The sequence below is a fragment of the Haematobia irritans genome, chromosome 2, assembly GCF_050003625.1.
Source record: "Haematobia irritans isolate KBUSLIRL chromosome 2, ASM5000362v1, whole genome shotgun sequence".
In the NCBI taxonomy this organism is placed as follows: domain Eukaryota; kingdom Metazoa; phylum Arthropoda; class Insecta; order Diptera; family Muscidae; genus Haematobia; species Haematobia irritans.
In genome coordinates, this window is record NC_134398.1 from 86,086,578 (window position 1) to 86,109,729 (window position 23,152).

Consider the following 23,152-nt stretch of genomic DNA (forward strand, 5'->3'; position numbering starts at 1 on the left):
AGAAAAACATATATATGGGAGCTATACCGAAATCTGAACCGATATCAACCAAATTTGGCACGCATAGCTACAATGCTAATTCTACTCCCTGTGCAAAATTTCAACTAAATCGGAGTTAAAAATTGGCCTCTGTGGTCATATGAGTGTAAATCGAGCGAAAGCTATATATGGGAGATATATCCAAATCTAAACCGATTTCAACCAAATTTGGCACGCATAGTTACAATGCTAATTCTACTCCCTATGCAAAATTTCAACTAAATCGGAGCAAAAAAATTGGCCTCTGTGGGCAAATGAGTGTAAATCGGGCGAAAGCTATATATGGGAGCTATATCTAAATCTGAACCGATTTGGCTGATATTTTGCAAGTTTTTCGAGACTCATAAAATATTCGGATGTACGGAATTTGAGGAAGATCGGTTGATATGCACGCCAATTATGACCAGATCAGAAAAATATATATGGCAGATATATCTAAATCTGAACCGATTTTTTTCAAAATCAATAGGGATCGTGTTTGAGCCGAAGCAGGACCCTATACCAAATTTTAGGACAATCGGACTAAAACTGCGAGCTGTACTTTGCACACAAAAATACATCAACAGACAGACAGACGGGCAGACAGACAGACGGACAGACGGACATCGCTAAATCGACTCAGAATTTAATTCTAGCCGATCCGTATACTAAAAGGTTGGTCTATGATTACTCCTTCTTGGCGTTACATACAAATGCACAAACTTATTATACCCTGTACCACAGTAGTGGTGAAGGGTATAAAAATGTTCTTCCTTATATACACTTACAACATCAGACCAAGTGATCGTAGCACACAACTATCTCTTATCTACTTTGTTACATTAAGATCCCAAGTACATACATATGCGCTCTTATCAGCTAGTGCAATGATTTTTATTGCGACCCTAAGTAAACAAATGCGTCCCTAATCTCCGTCAATGATAGGGACCAATCCTAAGATATTTTTATTGTTGCCGTTCATGTTCAAAACATATTTATTTTTAACATTCTGCCGGCGGGAAAATATAATGCCTAATATTGTTGCTATTAGCCTCTATAAAATGAGATATTAGGATAATTAAAATAAATGCAAAGTGCCCAGATCTTCCAACATTCTGCTGGGCTGTATTCTTAAGTTACTGGACTGTATTATATAATTACATTCTAATGTTTAAGATATATAAAATTATAATGATTAACGTATGCTGGAGAACTTTACAAATAATGTTATTTAGAAATAATAATGCGTTGATATCAGGCTAACATAAAAATAGTAAGCTACGATGAGCCCGTCGTAAAAGGTAAACAAAACACTACTAATGTTGTCGTAAGAATTGTTGTTGTGTCCTTGAAACCAGTTTCAAATAGTTATCACAGTATTTGTTGTTGACTAGAAACAAGACATTGTGTGATCATTCACCAATCAGGTGAATTCAGCAATGCCTCTAAAAATAGATTTCAATCTGTTGTTGCAGTAATGTAATAACAAATTGAAATCGAAAAAATAAGATTAAGGGATTGTAGCTATATGAGAAGATGATGCACAGTGGTGATGAAAAAATGATTCAACTTGGGAGAAATGATTCTCGTGTGTAATTTCCATAAAAAATTAGTATATAAGACCCAAATTGAATCACCTCACCCAGCCAGATCTTACTAGAGACTATGGAAATGTGGATTAGCCAACACTGAAACATATGTATAGTCAGGCTTGTAAGATGGGTATCTGGCATTTTCTTTTCAATAGCATAATAATACCAATTCCTTAATCTTCATGTCCAATTAGCTCGCATTTAAAATTTTAATTAATGTAAAGTAATTGATTTGGATGAAAAACCAGCCTGCGTTGATATCATAAAAAAAGAAATAATATAATTCAGAAATAATCTTTATATAATCCTTGTGGTAACGCTGGGATCTTCTCCTTCGGGATCTTCTTTTTCCGGCGCCAACGCATCATCACCCCTCTTCCTTTCACTCCGGCAGTGAGTGCTTTTCTTCCTTCTTTGCGAATGGAGATTTGTCGTCCTTCCTTCCAATCCATCACTTTGGCGGCAACTTTAGTCCAACTGTGTGTAGAGTGGTTGGCACCCTGTCATTTGCCTTATATATTTGCTATTGTTCCTCCGTTCCGCCAATTTGGATACGACGGATCGTTTGTTCTCTTCCTTAGACTCTACCAACAAACTGTTTTTGCCCAAACTGGAAATGTCCATTTCAATTTCTTTTACATTTGCTTGATATTTATTTGGGGTTCTGCTTGGAGATTTGTCAATAGCCGATTCCATCTGAGTTTTCTTTCCTTTTAAGGGAGTTCTAACTGTTGAGATATTCTTCTCGTGTATATTTTCTGTTTGCCCATCTTCGACTTAGACTTCCTCTACTTGTATCCGATTTTCCTGAAATTTAACTTTTGTATATATCGGTATATGTTTTGATATAGATCCCATATAGATTAGCTTAGGTTAGGTATTCTGCAGCCCAATATATTAGGCTTAGGTTAGGTATAGTGGCAGCCCGATGTTTCAGGCTAACTTAGACTATTCAGTCCATTGCGATACCACAGTGGTGAACTTCTCTCTTATCAAGCTCAATGTCCGAACGGCGTTCCACATTGTAGTGAAACCACTTAGAGTTGCTTTAAAACACTCAGAAAAGTCACCTGCATTACTGAGGTGGATAATTCACCGCTGAAAATCTTTTTGGTGTTTGGACGAAACTGGGTTCGAACCCACGACCCTGTGTATGCAAGGCGGGTATGCTAACCATTGCACCACGGTGGCTCCCTAGGCTTACTTAGACTATTCATTCCGATATATATCCTGGTTTGGCTTCTTTATGACATTAAAGCCGACATTTTTATCCGAATTTAATTTTGTAAAAGCCTTTTCTAAATTCTGTCGATATGGGGGCAATGCTTTGATATAGGCCATATATAGGTTAGGTTAAAGTGGCACCCCGATTTGATTCAGGCTCACTTAGACTAATCAGTCCATTGTGATACCATATTAACTAAAAATACCTTTTATTTGTAGGCACTTCTAGTTTTAATGGTTGTACCTACCCGATTATTTTCTTCTCTTGAACCAACCTGATTCTTCCAAAAATATAAGCAGACTGCTTAAGTTAACGTTTTCCATGTCCGCCAGTAATCTAAAGCTATATGCTTACGCCTTACACAAAATACAGTACATTCACATGTCGAAAATATGCAATAAATTGTTTCCCTTTCAAAATAAAGTAAGGCTCAAATTTTAAGGTTAGGACTCGTTTATTCAATACTCAAAGCTCGCTCTATACTCTCTGACCGTGAATAAGAATTCAACTGTACAACTAAAACATGTTGCGCCAAGTGCGATACTAAAAATGTCATTTTAATGTCAATCAAGAAACAAATGGAATATGAAATATTTAGTGCAAGAAAGAGATAAATAGTAAATAATTTTATAGGGGGCCTTCAGGTGGTATCGTTTGTAAAAGCAGGGTTTTTACACACATGAGAGGTGTTTAATTGATTCCTTTTCCTCCGCATCGTGGCGGCTCATACAATAGTCATTATACTTCATGCCAATAGTTTTAGCAAACTTGCCTATCATGCAACGACCCGTTATAGCAGATATCAGGAGTGATATCTGACGTCTTGAGAGCACTAGCATATCTAGTGTTCGGTTTAAGTTTAAATGGTACATTTGCCATTATAACAGCCTAGTCACGCAGGTAGTTCATAGCTTTGCTAACTCATCCGCTTTGCAGTTCCCCAGTATGTTCCTATGGTCAGGCATCCATATTCGGTGAATATTGTACTGCTCAGCAATCACATTGAGAGATTTGCGGCAGTCGATGACCGTTGTCGAGTTAAGGAACACAGAGTCCAAGGATTTTATTGCAGGTTGACTGTCTGAGTATATATTAATGCCAACATTTGTTGGAACATTAATTCTCAGCCAATTCGGCGCCTCTCTTATTGCAAATATTTCAGCCTGAAAAATACTACAATGATTGGGTAATATTTTCGCTATTCGAAGTTCCAGGTCTTTAGAATATACTCCGAAACCCACTTGCCCATCCAAATTGGAGCCATCAGTGTAGAAATTCATTTAACGTTTATTCCCTGGCGTCTGTTTGCACCATGTCTCACTGTTGGGAATTAGAGTTCCAAACTTTTTGTCGAAAAGCGGTGCAGCCAGAGTATAATCCACTACGATTGGTACACCTGGCATTATTTTGAAGATCAAACTGTGACCGTGCCTTGTTTCGACCACAGCGATAGCTCGCACAGCCGTTGGTGCAATAGATGACATTAAGAGAATCTGATCTTGTCTTACTGAATGCACCTGAGATACATAAGCTAGCCATTCGCTGAACTTTATCTAAACTTGACGGCTGCTGAAGTGCCGGCCACCAGACCACAACACCATATAACATGATAGGTTGAACCACTGCCGTGTACAGCCAATGCACAATTTTCCAAAATAACCCCAACGTATATTACACACTCACCTAACCCCTAGGTTAGGTTAAGGTTAGGTTAAAGTGGCAGCCCAATTTAGTTTCAGGCTCACTTATACTATTCAGTCCATTGTGATACCACATTAACTAACGCTTCTGTAACATATACTCCCAAACACATTTTGCTTCAAGCATGTACATTTTTGGGTATTGCCCAAACATTTATATATTTGATTTCTTCCAATATATGATATGTTTGAAAGCATATTGGTCTAAAAAATATAATATTTATATGTTTGGATAGTCTAATATGTTTGGATAGTCTAATATGTTTGGATAGTCTAAGTTCCAAACATTATGTATTTTTCCATCCAAATTCAATAATGTTGTCTTCCAAAGAACTATATGTTATTATGTGAACATATATAATGTTTAGAAACATTTTGAACCCAAAAATATTATATGCTTAGAAGAATTTTCTCCCAAAGAAGATTGTGCTCAAAAATTTTTTTCTGCCTAATTGTATATCCCCTCACATTTTTCTCACTTTCACGAGTTTTTTTTAGTTTTTAGCACCTTTTTATGTAATACAAACATTGTAGAAGAAATTATTCAATTATATAATTTTTTTAAATTTTACCTTTTGCCGGGCGGGGATTCGAACAGCGGACCACACAGTTTGTAAGCCAGCACACTATCCACTGGGCTACGTAGCTGTTATGGTCATCAAGAGATAATTATGGTTATAACAAAAGTTATATTTGTATAGCATAGATTGCGGTGCCGATGCAAACATAACATTGTTTAACAACATAACATTGTTAAACATACATTTGTTGGCGACGTCGAGCAGTGGTTGGTACGTCCGCCTTGCATGCCAAGCGTCCTGGATTCGATCCCTGCTTCGACCGAAACCATTGTTTTTATTTTTATTTTTATACCCTCCACCATAGGATGGGGGTATATTAACTTTGTCATTCCGTTTGTAACACATCGAAATATTGCTCTAAGACCCCATAAAGAATATATATTCTGGGTCGTGGTGAAATTCTGTGTCGATCTGAGCATGTCCGTCCGTCCGTCCGTCTGTTGAAATCACGCTAACTTCCGAACGAAACAAGCTATCGACTTGAAACTTGGCACAAGTAGTCGTTATTGATGTAGGTCGGATGATATTGCAAATGGGCCATATCGGTCCCCTTGTACGTATAGCCCCCATATAAAGGGACCCCCAAATTTGGCTTGCGATTGCTCTAAGAGAAGCAAATTTCATCCGATCCGGCTGAAATTTGGTACATGGTGTTAGTATATGGTCTCTAACAACCGTGCAGAAATATGTCCATATCGGTCCATAATTACATATAGCCCCCATATAAACCGATCCCCCGATTTGGCTTGCGGAGCCTCTAAGAAAACCAAATTTCATCCGATCCGGCTGAAATTTGGCACATGGTGTTAGTATATGGTCTCCAGCAACCATGCAAAAATTGGTCCACATCGGTCGATAATTATATATAGCCTCTATATAAGCCGATCTACAGATTTGACCTCCGGAGCCTCTTAGAGAAGCAAAATTCATCCGATCCGGTTGAAATTTGGTACGTGGAAGGAAATTTCATCCGATCCGGCTGAAATTTGGTACATGGTGTTAGTCTATGGTCTCTAACAACCATGCAAACATTGGTCCATATCGGTCCCCTTGTACGTATAGCCCCCATATAAAGGGACCCCCAAATTTGGCTTGCGATTGCTCTAAGAGAAGCAAATTTCATCCGATCCGGCTGAAATTTGGTACATGGTGTTAGTATATGGTCTCTAACAACCGTGCAGAAATATGTCCATATCGGTCCATAATTACATATAGCCCCCATATAAACCGATCCCCCGATTTGGCTTGCGGAGCCTCTAAGAAAACCAAATTTCATCCGATCCGGCTGAAATTTGACACTGGTGTTAGTATATGGTCTCCAACAACCATGCAAAAATTGGACCACATCGGTCGATAATTATATATAGCCTCTATATAAGCCGATCTCCAGATTTGACCGGAGCCTCTTAGAGGAGCAAAATTCATCCGATCCGGTTGAAATTTGGTACGTGGTGTTAGTATATGGTATTCAACAACCAAGCAGGAATTCGTCCATATCGGTCCATAATTATATATAGCCCCCATATAAATCGATCCCCAGATTTGGCTTGCGGAGCCTCTAAGAGAAGCAAATTTCATCCGATCCGGCTGAAATTTGGTACGTGGTGTCAGCATATGATATCGGTTCATAATCATGGTTGCCACTCGAGCCAAAAATAATCTACCAAAATTTTATTTCTATAGAAAATTTTGTTAAAATTTTATTTCTATAGAAAATTTTTGTTAAAATTTTATTTTTGTAGAAAATCTTGTCAAAATTTTATTTCTATAGAAAATTTAGTCAAAATTTTATTTCTATTAAATTTTGTCAAAATTTTATTTCTATAGAAAATTTTTTCCAAACTTTATTTCTATAGATTTTTTTTCTCCAAATTTTACTTCTATAGAAAATGTTGTCAAAATTTTATTTCTATAGAAAATTTTTGTAAATTTTTTTTTTCTTTAGAAAATCTTGTAAAATTTTTATTTCTATAGAAAATTTAGTAAAAATTTTATTTCTATAGAAAATGTTGTTAACATTTTATTTCTATAGAAAAGTTTGTTAAAATTTTATTTCTGTAGAAAATTTTATCAAAATTTCCTTTCTGTAGAAAATTTTGTGAAAATTTTATTTCTATCGAAAATTTTGTTAAAATTTTTTTATGTCTATAGAAAATTTTGTAAAACTGAATTATATACGTATTGGATCGATCTTTTTTGATTTAATATATACCACGTATGGACTTACATACAATTTAGAAGACGGTGTTAGGAGGTTTTAAGATACCTTGTCATCGGCAAGCGCTACCGCAACTTAAGTAATTCGATTGTGGATGGCAGTGTTTAGAAGAAGTTTCTACGCAATCCATGGTGGAGGGTACATAAGCTTCGGCCTGGCCGAACTTACGGCCGTACATACTTGTTTACATATATTTTTTTGAATATTTTGACTTACTCGTCCTACGTTCCGATTTGTTTTGACGAAACAAAAAAAAAATTGTGCCCGTAATAGGAAAATGATAAACATAAACAAAACTCATGCTCGTTTTTTCAAATGTCTTTTCTCTTGGTTCCGAATGAATTTTCTATCCGAATACTCATTTTAATATTTTTACTTAAGTATATAAAATTTTTGGGGAAGTCTTATATCACAACATATATATGCTTACTCCAAATTTGGAAATTTATACTTGTTTATATTCACACATAGTATTTTTCCAATCTTTAATGAAATGTTCTTTGTGTATATATATTTTTAAGGCGCCAATTGGTTACTTTCATTATTTTACTTCCAGCATACACTTTATGTCTCTTTTTCTAAACACATATATGTTTATAGTCTATTTCTAAATTAATATATGTTTGCATCCACGCATATTATATTTACAAACATTTTATGTCCCAAACATAATATGTTCTAACATATTAACATATATGTCCCAAACATATTATGCTAGTTTATGAACATTATATGTTTGCACTTAAAAATATTGTGTTTAAAAATTTGAGTTCCAAACATATAATTTTTACACCCAAACATATGAAAAACAGTCGTTTTCGTCCGTGTGGGCACTTCTCTCCCTAAGGAGATTGGCTTAAATATGGGAATTTTTACTTCTTTGCAGTACATGTCTCGCCCATTTCATCCGGAGGGATCTCTGTACAATATCTCTAATTGTGGATGGGAATTTTCCCATGATTTCTAGAGCCACATCATCTGCGTATGATTCATATCGCAAACTACAAGGTTAGTGCGCAAGATAAACTCTATTAGCGACTCTCCTCTTGCATAGATCACCATTTGCTCTCATTTTTGGAAATAAGTAATTAAAGTTTGATTTTTTTACATATGAAGAGTTATGTAATGTTTTATGCAATTCAGATAAGGTTTAATTGTAAGTAAAAACTAGTTCACTCACGAATAAATGTATGTGTGGATTAAAAAATATATTGTTTAGGATTTAAAACTAGTGTGTTTGCGAATGGTTGTCGTTAAAGAGCTATATGATTTGATGGGAAAATATTAATATATACAGCCTAATAAAAATCGCTTCTGTTATGTTTCCAAACATATTCTGCTTCAAGCATATACACTGAAAAAAATATTGACCTAATGTGGAAGATTATGCAACTTAAATTTTAGGACTCGAAATTTACGCAATGCTAAGGACAAAATTCTTTAAAGTAATGACATTTTAATTAATAGAAAGTTTATAATCATTGCTTCAAAAATTTTTTTCATTAAATTTAGGACACAAATCTTGAAATTTTGCGTCCCTCTGTTGAAGTTGTATATCTTTGAAGTAAGGCAAATGTTCCTTAAAATAAAGAAAAACATTTTTAAATTAAAGAAATCGTCTTTAAATCAATTTTTAAATTTAAGATAAAAATGCTTCAAATATAGGCTAAGACTTATTTTAAGGATTTGCATCTTTGGTTTAAAGTTTTTTTAGCATTAAGAAAACTGTCTTTACTTTGAAGTACTTGGCATAATTTGGATTTTGAAACTGGAATTTGTTTGTACATGAATACCTTTATTAATATATCGCAAACAGAGAATAAAAATTCGATGAATGAGATCTGTATCCAATTTTAATTTTATCGATCCTAGATTTAAAGCCAGGGAGGTCCCTAAAAAATGTCTTTATTTTAAAGAAGCCGCATCTTTGGCTCGGAATCAATACCAAAATCCTTAAAGGAAGGTCAAAATCTTTGGATCCAAGTAAACTTTTTTTGAGTGTATATTTTATGTTTTAGCCTAAGCTTATCTTTTTTGAGGCCCCAAATAGTCAATTCCAAGTTCTAAAAATTTGTTTGCTTGCAGAAAAATGTCTTAAATATAAATTATATTTACACAAATAAAAATGTTCGTTTGTAATTTATTTGAATATTAGCCCCTAACATTTATTTATATACAAAAGTCGGTATGCAGTCACGAATGTTTACTCAGTATCCTAAATATTTTACATTTCTTTCGTTTTTTATCTTCGTCGCAATCTTTTTTCTGTATTCTCTCGCTGAAGTTTCCTATCATATAAATGTTTATACGAAATTTCTAAATTAATGTAAGTAAATGTAATGTAAGAAAATGTAATGTCCCAAACATAATGTGTTCTAACATATATGACCCAAACACACTCAAAAATAATGTGTTAAAATTTGATTTCCAAACATATAATTTTTACACCGAAACATATGAAAAACAGTCTTTTTATTCGTGTATATGCAACCTACGACAAATAATTTTCTCTTTTTAAGAACACAAATATTTTATATTGTTTGGGTCAAACTGCTCCCAAAATATTATAAGTTCACATAAAAATATATATATCAGAATGTATTTATGAATATACGTGATTTGCAAACTATGTCTACGACCTATGTTAGATAATCGACTTTTCGGAGGTTGTAAAAATCAATTTGTTCAACAAATAAGCCAATTTTATTTTATTTACAGGACACATATTTATGATTTGGGTATTATCATCAAAACTTAAATGCATCATTTATATCCATCTTTAAAAGGAGATCAGTTATGTCCATTGGGATTTCATCCACAAACGAGATATCCAACAAGATGTAAGCGTTGCTTTCGCGACTACAAAGAGCATGGTGGGCGACGAGGAATCGATGATGTAGCTGCATCATCACCAAACCTCTCAGATGGCTTTAATTCAAGGTAGGAGCATTGAGTCATAACGTGGTTTAAACTACAACACTTCAATCCTCTTCTTACTTTCATAGGCCTTCGTCCCGGACATGGACTTCTACACAGAATTTATCCACCTCGAACGGTGGAAGTAACGACATTGGTATGGTAATTTCTGAAATATGACCATGGTTTTTATTTGAAATAACAAATATTTTCATCAGAGCAATTCCAAATTTACTAACACATAATCAGCAATTTATAATGCACGATTTCGTAAAATGTAGATTGTTTAATCGGACTCTGACATATATTTGAATGCGTAGTTAACGAAATTATTGCTAATTTTATCGAAGAACATTTTTAGTGAAGACTGAAGAGAGCCAAAAATAATTTGAGATATGACGGTTGTTTGCAGCATTACACAGTGGTTCCAAATCGTTTTTTTTAATAATTCTGTAACTTTGGAACGGATAAAGATATCAACATAATTTTTTCGTTGTGAGTTTCTGGGTCCCTAGATGGTCAACGGTCTAACATGTAGGCGTTGGGGGTAAGAAATTATGTTTTAGCTGCCAAATCCGCAATTATGAACCGATTTCGATGATTTTTTCTTTGCTTGTGCGTTTGCGAATATCTTTTATAGTTCGCGAGATATGGGCCCCACGTTTTGTTTTTTTTTTTGGAAATTTTGAACAAAGTGGGGTCAGTATTTTCAACCTAGACGGTTCGTTTAATTTCTTAGCTGCATTCCTTACATTTTACGTACGATTAAAGAAAAAATTATGTATCTATGTACTTTAGATTAAAAGTTGTAGACTCCGCATTTTGAAATTTTATAAAAATACAGATATTTGAAAATTTTTTTTCGAAAAAGGCACCTATTCTTTCTGTCGTAACATTTTTTCCTTCCCGAGAAAAAAATTGAGAGATCTAATTTGATACAATGAGATATGAGTAGATCCCATAAAAGGTAAGATCTAATCATATCTAATTACAATGGAATTAGATGTCTTAGATGTAATTATATCTGTCGCTATATATTATTTGATCTGATGTTAGATCTTGTCATATATGGAATTATATACATTTATATCTAATTCTATCTCATCATATTGGGTATATCTGCTTATATCTAAAGGGGTCAATTTTAAGATCTAATCATATCTGATTAGATCCCTCAATTTTTACACGGGTTCTCCCAAACTAGTTTCGTATAGAAAACCAAATGAAGATACGTTTTAAGCTTTTTTCGGTCATTTTGGTCAAGTAGGTTCAAAATACCGACCCCACTTTATTGAAATTTTCCAAAAAATAAATTGTGGGGCCCATATCTCGCGAACTATAAAAGATATTCGTACACTGAAAAAACAGTGAACCCACCAGGAAGAAAACTTTCGGTTAATTTTAGAAAATTTGAATATTTGTAGAAAATTTTAACTAAACAGTATTACAAACGTTGGCATCACGCCGATGTCATAAAAATAAGTAAATATTTTTCGACAAATTCAAGAAAATTTATTAGACATAACTAAGTTTTTTCACTTGTTAAAGAAAATTTTGTAGTTTGAAGGAAAAACTTGGAGTTCAAAATTGCAAGAATGTCTTTAGTGATATACGAAGTTCATGATGGACGCCTTTTTGGTAAAATTTACAAATTTAAAGAAATTCTGAACTATTTTGTGGAATACACGAATTTAGTTAATCTTTATGCTTCATTTGAGTATATTTTTTTCCTCGGTTTTAGTTAATTTAACTAACGTAAACAAAAAATTATTAAAGTAAAGGCAACTTTCTCCAAACATAATAATTCCATGAACTAAGATAAAGTTAAATTGGCTTTAGTGAAATAGAGAGTTCACTTTTTTTTGAGTGTACACGCTAACTTTTTATAAGATCTATGCAGCAAAGAAACAATCATCGAAATCGATTCATAATTGCGGATTTCACAGCTAAAACAAAATTTCATACCCCCGAAGTGACCAACTTTCAACGTCTACAAGTCAGACCTTGTAAATAAGGTTTGAATGTCTTTCCACATTCAAACCTTATTTACCAATTTTTTCTTGAACACAAAATAATGTGCATTCCTTTTTTAACTTCACCCAGAAAAAAGTGCCTTCGAAACTAAAGGAAAAAATTTTCATCAATATAGTTTATCCATTTTATTTCCATTAAGGTAAATTTTTGTGAAAAATAATAAAATTTACTCGTTTCAGTAAAAAAATCCTAAACTTTAAGCAGTTAGGAATAGTTAATTAACTAGAATAAGGCATGGAATTTTACTCATACTATTTTCTTCGCTGGGTATAAGAATTTACTACTGAAAAAGAAAATTTTATTCACCGATAACAAAGCATTCGTAAAAATAAACAAAAACCGAACTAAAACCAAGTTTCTTAAAAATTAGTAAAATTTCTTATAAAATGATAATTGCGACTTCCTTTATAATAGAAAGTTTTTCATACATACGAACAACACTTGGCATAGAAAAATATTTTAGTTCATTCGTACTAAGAAGTATGCAATCCTTTCAAAACTTAAGGAAACACACTTGTTAGAATATAGGAAATTTTCCTAAATTTCTATTGTCTACCTGTAATCGATACCTGTCATCGTAATCGATGTGTTTGCGCGTGGGTGTAATCGATATATTTGCGCGTCGGTTGTTTTTTTAGTTGGAATCGCGTTGTTTTGGTATACGGAGAGATTGTTAAAAAATAATATGGTAAAATAATATAATAAATAACAAATAAAATATATAAAATATTTGTTATTTTAAATTAGTGAGAAAAATTTTCGTTTTTTTAAATAAATCTATCAATGTTCGTGATAGTGTATAAAGAAAGAAAACACCAGCAGAATAACAACCCTTTCATTTGTCTTCATTTTGGAATCTTCAATTATCAGGTAATATTCAGTGCGGCTAACCTTTTGCAACAAAAATGTTTTATGATTTTTTATATTTGTTGGTATTGAAATTGTAAAAGGAGGACAACATCGTTAGGCAGCAACTTATTAAAAGTGAAAAGTACAAGAAGAAGAAAAAGTGCGTTTTACAGTTGATAATATCACACGGAAATTGGAAATAGTGGAATAAAAAACTAATATTTCAAAGAGATTCGATGCTGTTGATTCTTAATAAATATATTCAATATATTAATAAAACATGTCTTTTATTGAAGATAAAATTGCTTATAGAAATAAATAAAATTGTATTTAAAAACGAAGGTAAGCAGTTCTAATTATGAAGTAAAAGTTTTACCACAAATGTGTAAGATTTGTCGAAATGAATGAAAAAATTTCAATAAAATCATTCCATATATGAATTCAAATTAGTTAAATTTTTTCATTCTGTAGTATAGTGGTATATAAATATAGGAAAATGTTAACTAATATATGGAATGCATTATTCCTAATTTCTACGAAAATCACATCGTTCAAACAAATAAAAATGTCTTTGGCGCTATACGAAGTTCAACTTTCTTCACAATGAGTTCATTTTAACTTAAAGAAGGGGTCACTTTTTTCTGGGTGTTGAGAGTATTATAAATGAGAATATAAATTGGTGGCAAGATTATTTTTATATGGTTTAGATGTATCCTAAAGCAGCAAATTAAAACAAAAAAATAATGGACGTATTATAAATATGTAAAGTAAAATGCTTTTTCATTTATAAGAGAGCCTACACAGAAAAAGGATACTGTTTTATAGCAAGTATGAACTACGTCGTTCGAAAATTTAACAAAATTATACTCCACATTTTGGGATTTCCACAAAGCGTTGTTAAAACGAAATTATACCATCTCATAAAAGAATCAAGGAATTAGAAGTAAAGAAACAAATCATTGGCGCCTAATCACTTAACTATAAAGACGAAACGACTTCATTGAAAAGTTTTTCGACAAGGCAAATACTTTATATCAGAGAAATGCGTCTTCTATTCGCATTTGAAGGACATGAAACGTTTGCCCTCACGAAAATACTTGTTTCAGTGGTGTATATGTTAGAGCCCATAAGCGAGATTTTCCCTCAATGGCCTGTATACATACCAGAGAATGATGTTGACCCATTTTTGTCGGCGGCAGTTGATACTCAATTTTTCCTACCGGCTGCAGCGGTTTGACGGCAGAGCGAATACAAATTTTTATACAGTGGGTAACGGATATAAAAACTCACTCCGCAGTCAAACCGCAATGTTTTTCTTATATGCGTTTTTTTTCTAATAGACAATTATTGCATATAAGAAAAAAGTTTCTTACATACATTTATAGAAGAAATTTCTTTCCTATTGGAATATATTTCACAAAGAAATATAACAAAATTTCGGTTCATAGTTTTAAAATGTTTTTATGAAAAAAGTAAAAAAGTAAAATTTAAGAACTCCAATCTGAACAATTAGAATAAAAAAAAAAACTTAAAAAAAATTCAGTCAATATGTATTTTTTAAAGGTGCTTAGTTTTATAGTCTTTTGTGGTACCACAATTGCTACACCCAAAAAAAAGTGACCAGTTTTTTAAGTTAAAATGAACTCATTGTGAAGAAAGTTGAACTTCGTATAGCGCCAAAGGTAAAAGGTAAACCTTTTTTTCAAATTAGAACTGCTTACTTTCGTTTTTAAATACAGTTTTATTTATTTATATAGGCATTTTCTCTTCAATAAAAGACATGTTTTATTAATATATTAAATAAATGTATTAAAAATTAACAGCATCGACGAAATATTAGTTTATTATTCCACTATTTCCAATTTCCATGTAAAGTTACCAACTGTAAAACGTAATGCTCTTCTTCTTCTTGTTCCTTTCACTTTTAATAAGATGCTGCGTAACGATTTTGTCCTCCTTTTACAATTTAAATACCTACGAATATAAAAAATTATAAACCAATTTTTTCACAAAAGGTTAGCGTCACTGTACGAATGTTACCTGATAATTAAAGATTCCAAAATGAAGATGAATGAAGGGGTTGTTATTCTGTTGCTGCTTTCTTTCTTTATACACCATCACGAACATTGATAGACTTATTGTTTGTTATTTATGTTCAATAATTTTGAAAAAAAAAACGAAAAATTTTCTCACTATTTTAAAATAATAAATATTTTATTTGTTATTTATTATATTGTTTTACTATATTATTTTTTAAAAATCTCTCCGTATACCATAACAACGCGATTCCAACTAAAAAAAATAACCCATGCGCAAACATATCGATTACATCGATGACAGGTATCGATTACAGGTAGACAAAAGAAATATGGGAACATTTCCTATATTGTAACAAGTGTGTTTCCTTAAGTTTTGAAAGGATTGAATACTTCTTAGTACGAATGAACTAAAATATTTTCCTATGCCAAGTGTTATTCGTATGTATGATAAGCTTTCTATAGTAAATCGTTTTATAAGAAATTTTACTAAATTTGAGGAAACTTGGTTTTAGTTCGGTTTTTGTTTATTTTTACGAATGCTTTGTTATCAGTGAATAAAATTTTCTTGTTCAGTAGTGAATTCTTATACCCATCGAAGAAAACAGTATTAGTAAAATTCCATGCCTTATTTTAGTTAATGAACTATTCCTAACTGCTTTCAGTTTAGGATTTTTTTACTGAAACAAGTAAATTTTTTTATTTCATACAAAAATTTAACTTAATGGAAATAAAATGACTAAATTGATAAACATTTTTTCCTTTAGTTTCGAAGGCACTTTTTTCTGGGTGTATTTAAAATAATCTAAAAAATAAAGGATTACAAAGAATATTAAATAATTCATTTTATTATTATTTCGGTTTGAGGTCCTTTTAATAAAAAATCAGTTTTTACCATTTTTGATTAATTATTAAATGTATTATCCAATATTTCGACTAACTTCGTTAATCTTCGATGGAGATCTACGTAAATAACAAATATTAGTACACAAGGTGTGCGCAACATACTAGGTGTGAGCAGCACAACAATATATTTACATTACTTTTTTAAATAAACAAAAATTTAGGGAGAGTTTACGTCTGTGTTTATGAAAGTTTATTATTTATTTTCTTATATGAGATGTGATTATATCTGTTTCCTACTGTATTCGACTCCGGTCAATTATCCATAAAGAAAGAAACAAATTAAAAGTATCCGAACCGATATGAGATAAATTGTACAACCAATCAGTCAATCAAATTTTAATTTTTGTAAAATGTTTATAGAATCGTAATATTAAATTAGTTTCTATAATCGTAATATTAAATTAGTTTCATGGCAGAAAATATAACAAATTAAAAAAAGAAAACAGATTTTGATAAACACATTTCCATTAGGTTTTAGTAGAGACGAACCGACTTAATCGACGGCGGCCCTGATTGTCTACAAAGAGTCAATAGGTAATATTCTCAGTATCACTATGTTCCCGTGCTCGTACTTTTCTTTGAACGTAAATTTTGGAAAAACTGACTTTCCTCTTCCTATTAAACTTTTTCTTTTAATGCCAACTAAAGTTCGTTGCGGATAAAAGTTGCAATGGTTACCATAAATTTGATTTCCTTTAAAGAAACCACTCTAACAACAACAAATAAGCATCATTGAAGAAAGAATTATTTTTGTGAGCTGACGGCGTCCTCTGGAAACTCGCCTTCTAATCTAAGAATGTTCATTAGTTTTACTTTGTTTATCCCTAATTCTACTGACTGTCATACCTCACTTTCGTATCATTTGCATACTCAAAAACTGTTCGACTGACATGTGTTCGTCATCATTATTACTTTTCGATTTAATGCATCTATTATCACTTCTACTACTAATACTATTACAACTACTTCTGCTACTACTATCATCACTACTATTCTATGTAATCCCATTGGCATGTGATTGGAAAACTTAAATTGGTCCGAATTTTGATATTGGACAATATTCATCACTATATCCGTTACTGTGAAAACCACAATGGACGTTGTTTCGATGGTCATTTCATATGGTCGTTTGAACGGGGTTGTGCCCTATTTCATTGGACATTGCGTATTTGAATTAACTTGTAATGGTTTGATTGGTGACTAATACCTTAAAATGTGAAAACTTACCACGTAAACGCTCACTTCGCAATCTGCAATGTACTCACACACGAATTTGAATACGAACGTGCGCATCGTTTGCATGCTTCGGATATCTTACGAACGATTTCTCAACAACAGTTGTACACTTTAATGTAGAGCTTAAGAAGCGACCACAATCGTGGGCTTCCACACCCGATATAGATGAGGTTGATGACCAGAACCGAGCTGTTCCGCGTTCTAGTGGAAGGCCCGCAGCCGACGATAATGAAGTTAATGTTACTATAAAATTGCCCACGCCTCCAAGGCGTCACACGACGACATTGGATTTAAAGGAGGTAAGACTTTTTGAGTTGTGACATTTTCTCGGTAATTGTTCCCTTATTTTGTAGGTAGAAAATTCGTTGATGCAAAGTGCGGCAACTACGTCATCTGCGAAAAATATTCCAGATGAATTGGTCATTCAGTCCACCGATAGCCTGGCGGAAAGAGTGAGAAAAATGAACCTATTGAAAAAACAACGGAGCCAAAATTCTAGAGAATCAAGTCGCGAAAGATCTCTGCCTAGGAAGAATGAGGGGTAAGAATGCTCAGCGCGCTCTCTCTTTAATCGAAAACTAAATATTTTGTATTCGTTTTGTTTTTAGGGAGGGTGAAAACAGTGAAAATAAAACACCGCCAGATCGACCTGAGCGTTCCAAGTCTTCGTCGTCCACAGGTGGCAGTGGGAGTAGCGGTGCCAAAGAATCTAATAAGAATGCATCTTTACCGCCGAAGAAATTGTCCAGCTCGAGTTCAAACACAACAGTCCCACCAAGGCCCTCGTCGGCACCAGCAACAGACACAAAGGATTCATTACCACCAACGCCGGCGAAACCGACACCAATAAAACTAAAAACAACACCATCCTCGTCTACAACTACTTCGACGACATCTTCTTCAACATCATCATCCTCCTCGGCAGCGGCTAGACGAAAAGAAGTTGAACGCCATAAAACCGCTCAAGATGTTGCATTTATGCTCAATATAAAAGAGAATGCCTTTCAGAACAAGAAGTCCAACAGTGATAATATGTCGATGATGACTGAAAGTCCGGAAACGAATGAGACCCAGGATGAGTTGAACAAATTGCGTAAGGATCTTGAGGCCATGAAAGCTCGAGCCGAAAAGGCAGAACGAGAAAAAAGCGATATTCTGTTGAGACGGCTAGCTTCCATTGATATGGCTTCCAACCGAACCGCGGCCTCCGAAGCCCTTATGTTACAGCAGCGAGTGAACGAGATGAAGGAACAACTGGACAAGATTTCCGAGGAGAAACGTAAGCTAAATTCTCGCATGAAGGATTTGGAAAACAATCCGAAAAATGGTGAGAATGAACTTCGAAGGAAGCTTCAAGCCACCGAACAACTTTGTGAAGAGCTGATGGAAGAAAATCAAGATTTGAAAAAAGAAAATTTGAATTTGCATGCGGAAATGGATGAGATGCAAGATACTTTCCGGGACGATGAAATAAGAGCTAAAACTAATCTCCAAAAGGATTTAGAGAAGACTACTAAAAATTGCAGAATTCTCAGTTTTAAATTGAAGAAATGTGAGCGTAAAATCGAAACCCTGGAACAGGAACGTCAAAGCAATGGTAACAACGAACTACTGGCTAAAATTAAGCAGTTGGAAGATGAATTACGATTCTCCCAGGAACTTTCCAAGAAGTTGCAGGTGGGTATTAATATACGGGAGCAAAAAAGTAATCTACACAAACATAATCATTTCAGTCTGAGGCAGATGAACTACGAAATCCTGGCAAAAAGAAACCACCTATGTTGGGAGTTTTGGGAAAATCCACTTCTGCCGATGCCAGATTCACTCGTGAGTCTCTAACAAGAGGTGGATCTCAAGAAGATCCACAGCAACTGATGCGTGATCTACAGGACTCGGTTGAGAGGGAATCGGATCTCAAAGAACAACTGAAATATGCTGAAGAGGAGGTAAGTTATACAAAGCAAAGACCATCATTCAAAGGCAGATTGAAAGTGATACTCGATATTTCGGTGGGGTCAATTCGAAACGATCTTTTTACACATAGATTATCCTTCCTTACAAAGGAGAAAATGAACTTAGTAATTCATACAGCACTATGAAAGGGGCCAGCAAGGTGCTGGGTTCAATTTCAGTTTATTATATTCTCTCAGTAACGCTGTGGACGTTTCTGAGTGTTTCAAAGGTTCTCGAAGTAGTTTCATAAGTAGGGTGACACGACGTTTGGACTCGACCAGGTCTCTTGTCACGCACCTACCACCAGGGTTGGCATATCGCAAACTGTGACTTTTACGACCTACGTTTACAACGGTATAGTACTTAATTTTGACTTAAAGAAATTGTGAATATTTTTTAATTTAATTTAGCTTGGCTCCCCGATAAAAGAGATGCAAGAAATGCTTTTATATTGTATTTATTCAAAAATATACTAGTTTTCTTTCTTTCATTCGCACCTTCAAACTATTCTTGCTTTGCGTGGTCCAAATGACCGTACAAGCTTTAGTTGCACCAGCAAATGACTTGCAACAATTTTAAAAAAAAATTATTAGTATGGAAATTGGAAATATAATAAGACAAAAAGTGAGATTATAAAATTCTCTCTAGACAGCAATTCATATATGCAAGACTTAAGTAGTTTTCCTTTCTTCCAGTTTCTGCAAAAATTTGTGAAAAGTTAATTATGACCGAGTAGCGACCGTCACGTTTACTGCACTATTGAGTAGTTCATAATAATTTTGGTCTCCAATTGAAATAACTCTATTCTCAAGTTTTTTTTTAAACTCGTTAATAATTTTATGAACATTCCTGATAATTGAAACTTCTTCGCACATATCATCATCTTGGATATCGATAGCGACACTCGCAAACCTAAAAAAATGTTTCCTTCACAAAATTTTGGTATTGATTCCGAGTCAAAGAAGCGGAGAATACAAGTAAGGATACTACTTTTAAGACACAGTTCTCTTTTAAATTTAGGTTTTGTGTACTTGCTTCTAGGAAGTAAATTTTAATTTTTCGCTTTCTCAGCTTTTTTTTTCATATGCTATCAAAGTTATTTAGAAACGAGTTAACGACAACTTTATTTTCCAAATTAAGACTGTACTTCCAGCAGAAATTATGCAATGGTTCAAGTAAAAACGTCTTTAAAAAACGTCTTATAAAGTTTTGAAAGATATGTCCTATATTTGAACGCTTTGTAGTAAAGATGCAAAAAGACAACAGATCTTAGGACAATTGCATTAAATTTAAAGAATTTTTCTGAATTATTAAAGTCAAGTTGACCTTTGCCCAAACATTTTTTCTTTCATGTTATGATACCCATTTTTAAGTCAAATCACTTAATTATAAGAACAATACGACATCATTGAAAAGTTTATCGACTTTTGGACAAGGAAAAAACTTTATATTAGAGAAATGCGCCTTCTATGCTAAGCAAAATTTGATTTCATATTTTAAAGACATGAAATCTTTGACCTCATGACAAAATATTTTTCAGTGTAGACAGACTCCTGTTCTGGTTGACGAATTCGTAGAATTCTCAATTTGGTATTTTCAAATAATCCTGTACAGATTGACAAAATTTACTGAATCATTGAATAGTACATATGGTATGTAGGAACTAATTATTTCCGAACAAAGTTTTCAAACATATTTTTAAATGAAAATATTTTTGTGATATCCCAATGATAACACTAGTTTACACTGAAAATGTACATTTGATGAGAGTTGGCATTTCTTATGTATTTTGATCTGCTGAATTCGAAAAAAATTAAAAAAAATTATGAACAGTTTTTGAGATATCCCGTTATTTTTAGTTTTTTTTCGCTCTTTTTTAACTAAACTAATATGGTTTTTACTTTTCCGGCAGAAAAGGGCCACTGCAAAACATGATTTTTATTGAAAATTTGCCCTTATTACATCAATATTTTTTGAACCACTTAACTTATCACATATCCAATTATTATTCGTCATCTCAATACCTTTCATTTAAGTATCACAATATAATCGGACATTTCTAACTCAAGATATTATTTGTTTAGTGAAAAAAGAGCGAAAATTTTAAAATAACGGGATATCTCAAAAACTGTTCCATAAAAAAATTTTTTAAAAATTTTTTCGAATTCAGCATATCGAAATACATAAAAAAGTAAAATCTCATCAAATGTTCATGTACATTTGATTTTGATTTTATTTTGTAAACTAGTGTAATTAATAAATTAATTAAAAACTTTAATTAAATATATTCAATCATGTACTTAACTGACTATACTTTTTAATTTGAGCTTTCGGCTTCAATTAACTTTTTTTTGGTGATTTTTTTCGTGTAGTATACCACTGGATTCAATCACGAAATTATAATATCAATCACCAAAAATTAAAAAATTAATTGACACTATTAAATTTTGTGATTGAATTTTATTTTAATTAAAAAATTGTTGAATCAATTGAATTTTTAATTGAATTTTTTCGAAAATTCAATTCAAATATTAATTAGAAATACATAGGTGAATATTTTTCTGTTAGCATTAAATTTTCAGATATATTTTTTTGAGCTTCCAAAAGCTATAGATTTCGTTCAGTCAGGTGGGACGTTAATGTATGCGTTCGAGTTTATAACCCACAATATTTACCGATCCCTTGATTTTAGTTCTTGGAGCGCATATTTCATCCGATCACCTTGATTCGGTACAACCCTGTAGAAAATTTAGTTAATTTTTTTAATATTTTCCAATATTCCAAAATTTATAAAATATTAAATACAAAATTATAAAACGAAAGAAAAAATAAAAAATGTATAATATAAATACATCAAACCGAAGGCTTGAATAATCATACACAAAAAAGTATCACCATCATAATTTTTCCAATTAATATATTGATTGAATTTTAAAACTAATTTAAAAAAAAAAAATTAAATAATGCAACTATTCTAATTATACCTAAACCTTATAGTGGTCAGGGTATAAAAACGTTGATCTGCAAAAAAATGTGCCTACTAGAAATATTGATTACACCCCATAAAATATATTCCAATCGACTCAAAATCACCTCCCCGTCCGATCGTCTGTCTATGTATTTGTTGTTCGCAGGATTCCGATCGCAATTATTAACCAACTTGAAGAAATTTGGAACAGGGCGTTATATGTGGGCTATGTCTACATTTGATCCGATTTCCAAATTCAATAGCGTTCGTCCTTGCACCGAAAAACTCTTTATACCGAAATCCAACAAAATCGGCTCATAACACAGGGGAACAGTGATTTTGTTGATTAAGAACTGAATATCATTTTTAAGGTTATTTGGGACGCTGAATCCAAATCTCTCTCTCAGTTTTTTTCTATCAGCTCGATTTTTCGAGATATAACGTTATGTTCAAAATTAAGGCACTTCCGCCACATATATTGGAATAGCTTGAAAACGGTTCAACTTATTAAATTTAAAAAAATTTAAGAAAATTGATGAATTTTTTGACAAAAATTATTTTTTTTTGATTTTTAAAAAATCATAAAAAAACAATATGGTACAAAAATCACAGTTTTATTCCAAAAACAGTTAATTAAATATATTTCCAATAGAATGAGCTTTATTTAATTAAAATCGGTGCACAACTTTTGATTTTATTCACGATTTACTGAATTGAAATAAATCGCGATTTCCATACATAAATAACATTTTCTAATGGGTAAGTGTTTGTATATAATAAGTTTATTTTTGTTACGGTTCTGTTGATTAAGAATGGATTATCGTTTTTAAGATTATTTGGGACGCTGAATCCAAATATGCAATTGGTTTTTTTGTCTATCAGCTCGACTTTTCGAGATATACCGTTATGTTCAAAATTAA

General features: G+C 32.7%; 1 protein-coding gene across 7 annotated transcripts in view; it reads left to right on the forward strand.

Moving 5' to 3' along the window:
- Positions 1-23,152, forward strand: part of LOC142225696 (uncharacterized) — a 96,820-nt gene that overhangs the window by 34,501 nt on the left and 39,167 nt on the right. For 5 of the 7 annotated variants that reach the window (XM_075295533.1, XM_075295538.1, XM_075295535.1 and 2 more), the window contains 6 exons: positions 10,053-10,274; positions 10,340-10,407; positions 17,414-17,610; positions 17,665-17,852; positions 17,920-18,988; positions 19,045-19,257. In XM_075295533.1, coding sequence (XP_075151648.1) covers positions 10,093-10,274; positions 10,340-10,407; positions 17,414-17,610; positions 17,665-17,852; positions 17,920-18,988; positions 19,045-19,257 — 1,917 coding nt within the window. In that variant the 5' untranslated portion in view covers positions 10,053-10,092. The remainder of the gene's footprint in view (positions 1-10,052; positions 10,275-10,339; positions 10,408-17,413; positions 17,611-17,664; positions 17,853-17,919; positions 18,989-19,044; positions 19,258-23,152) is intronic. The other 2 variants (XM_075295537.1, XM_075295539.1) reach the window with 1 other exon arrangement.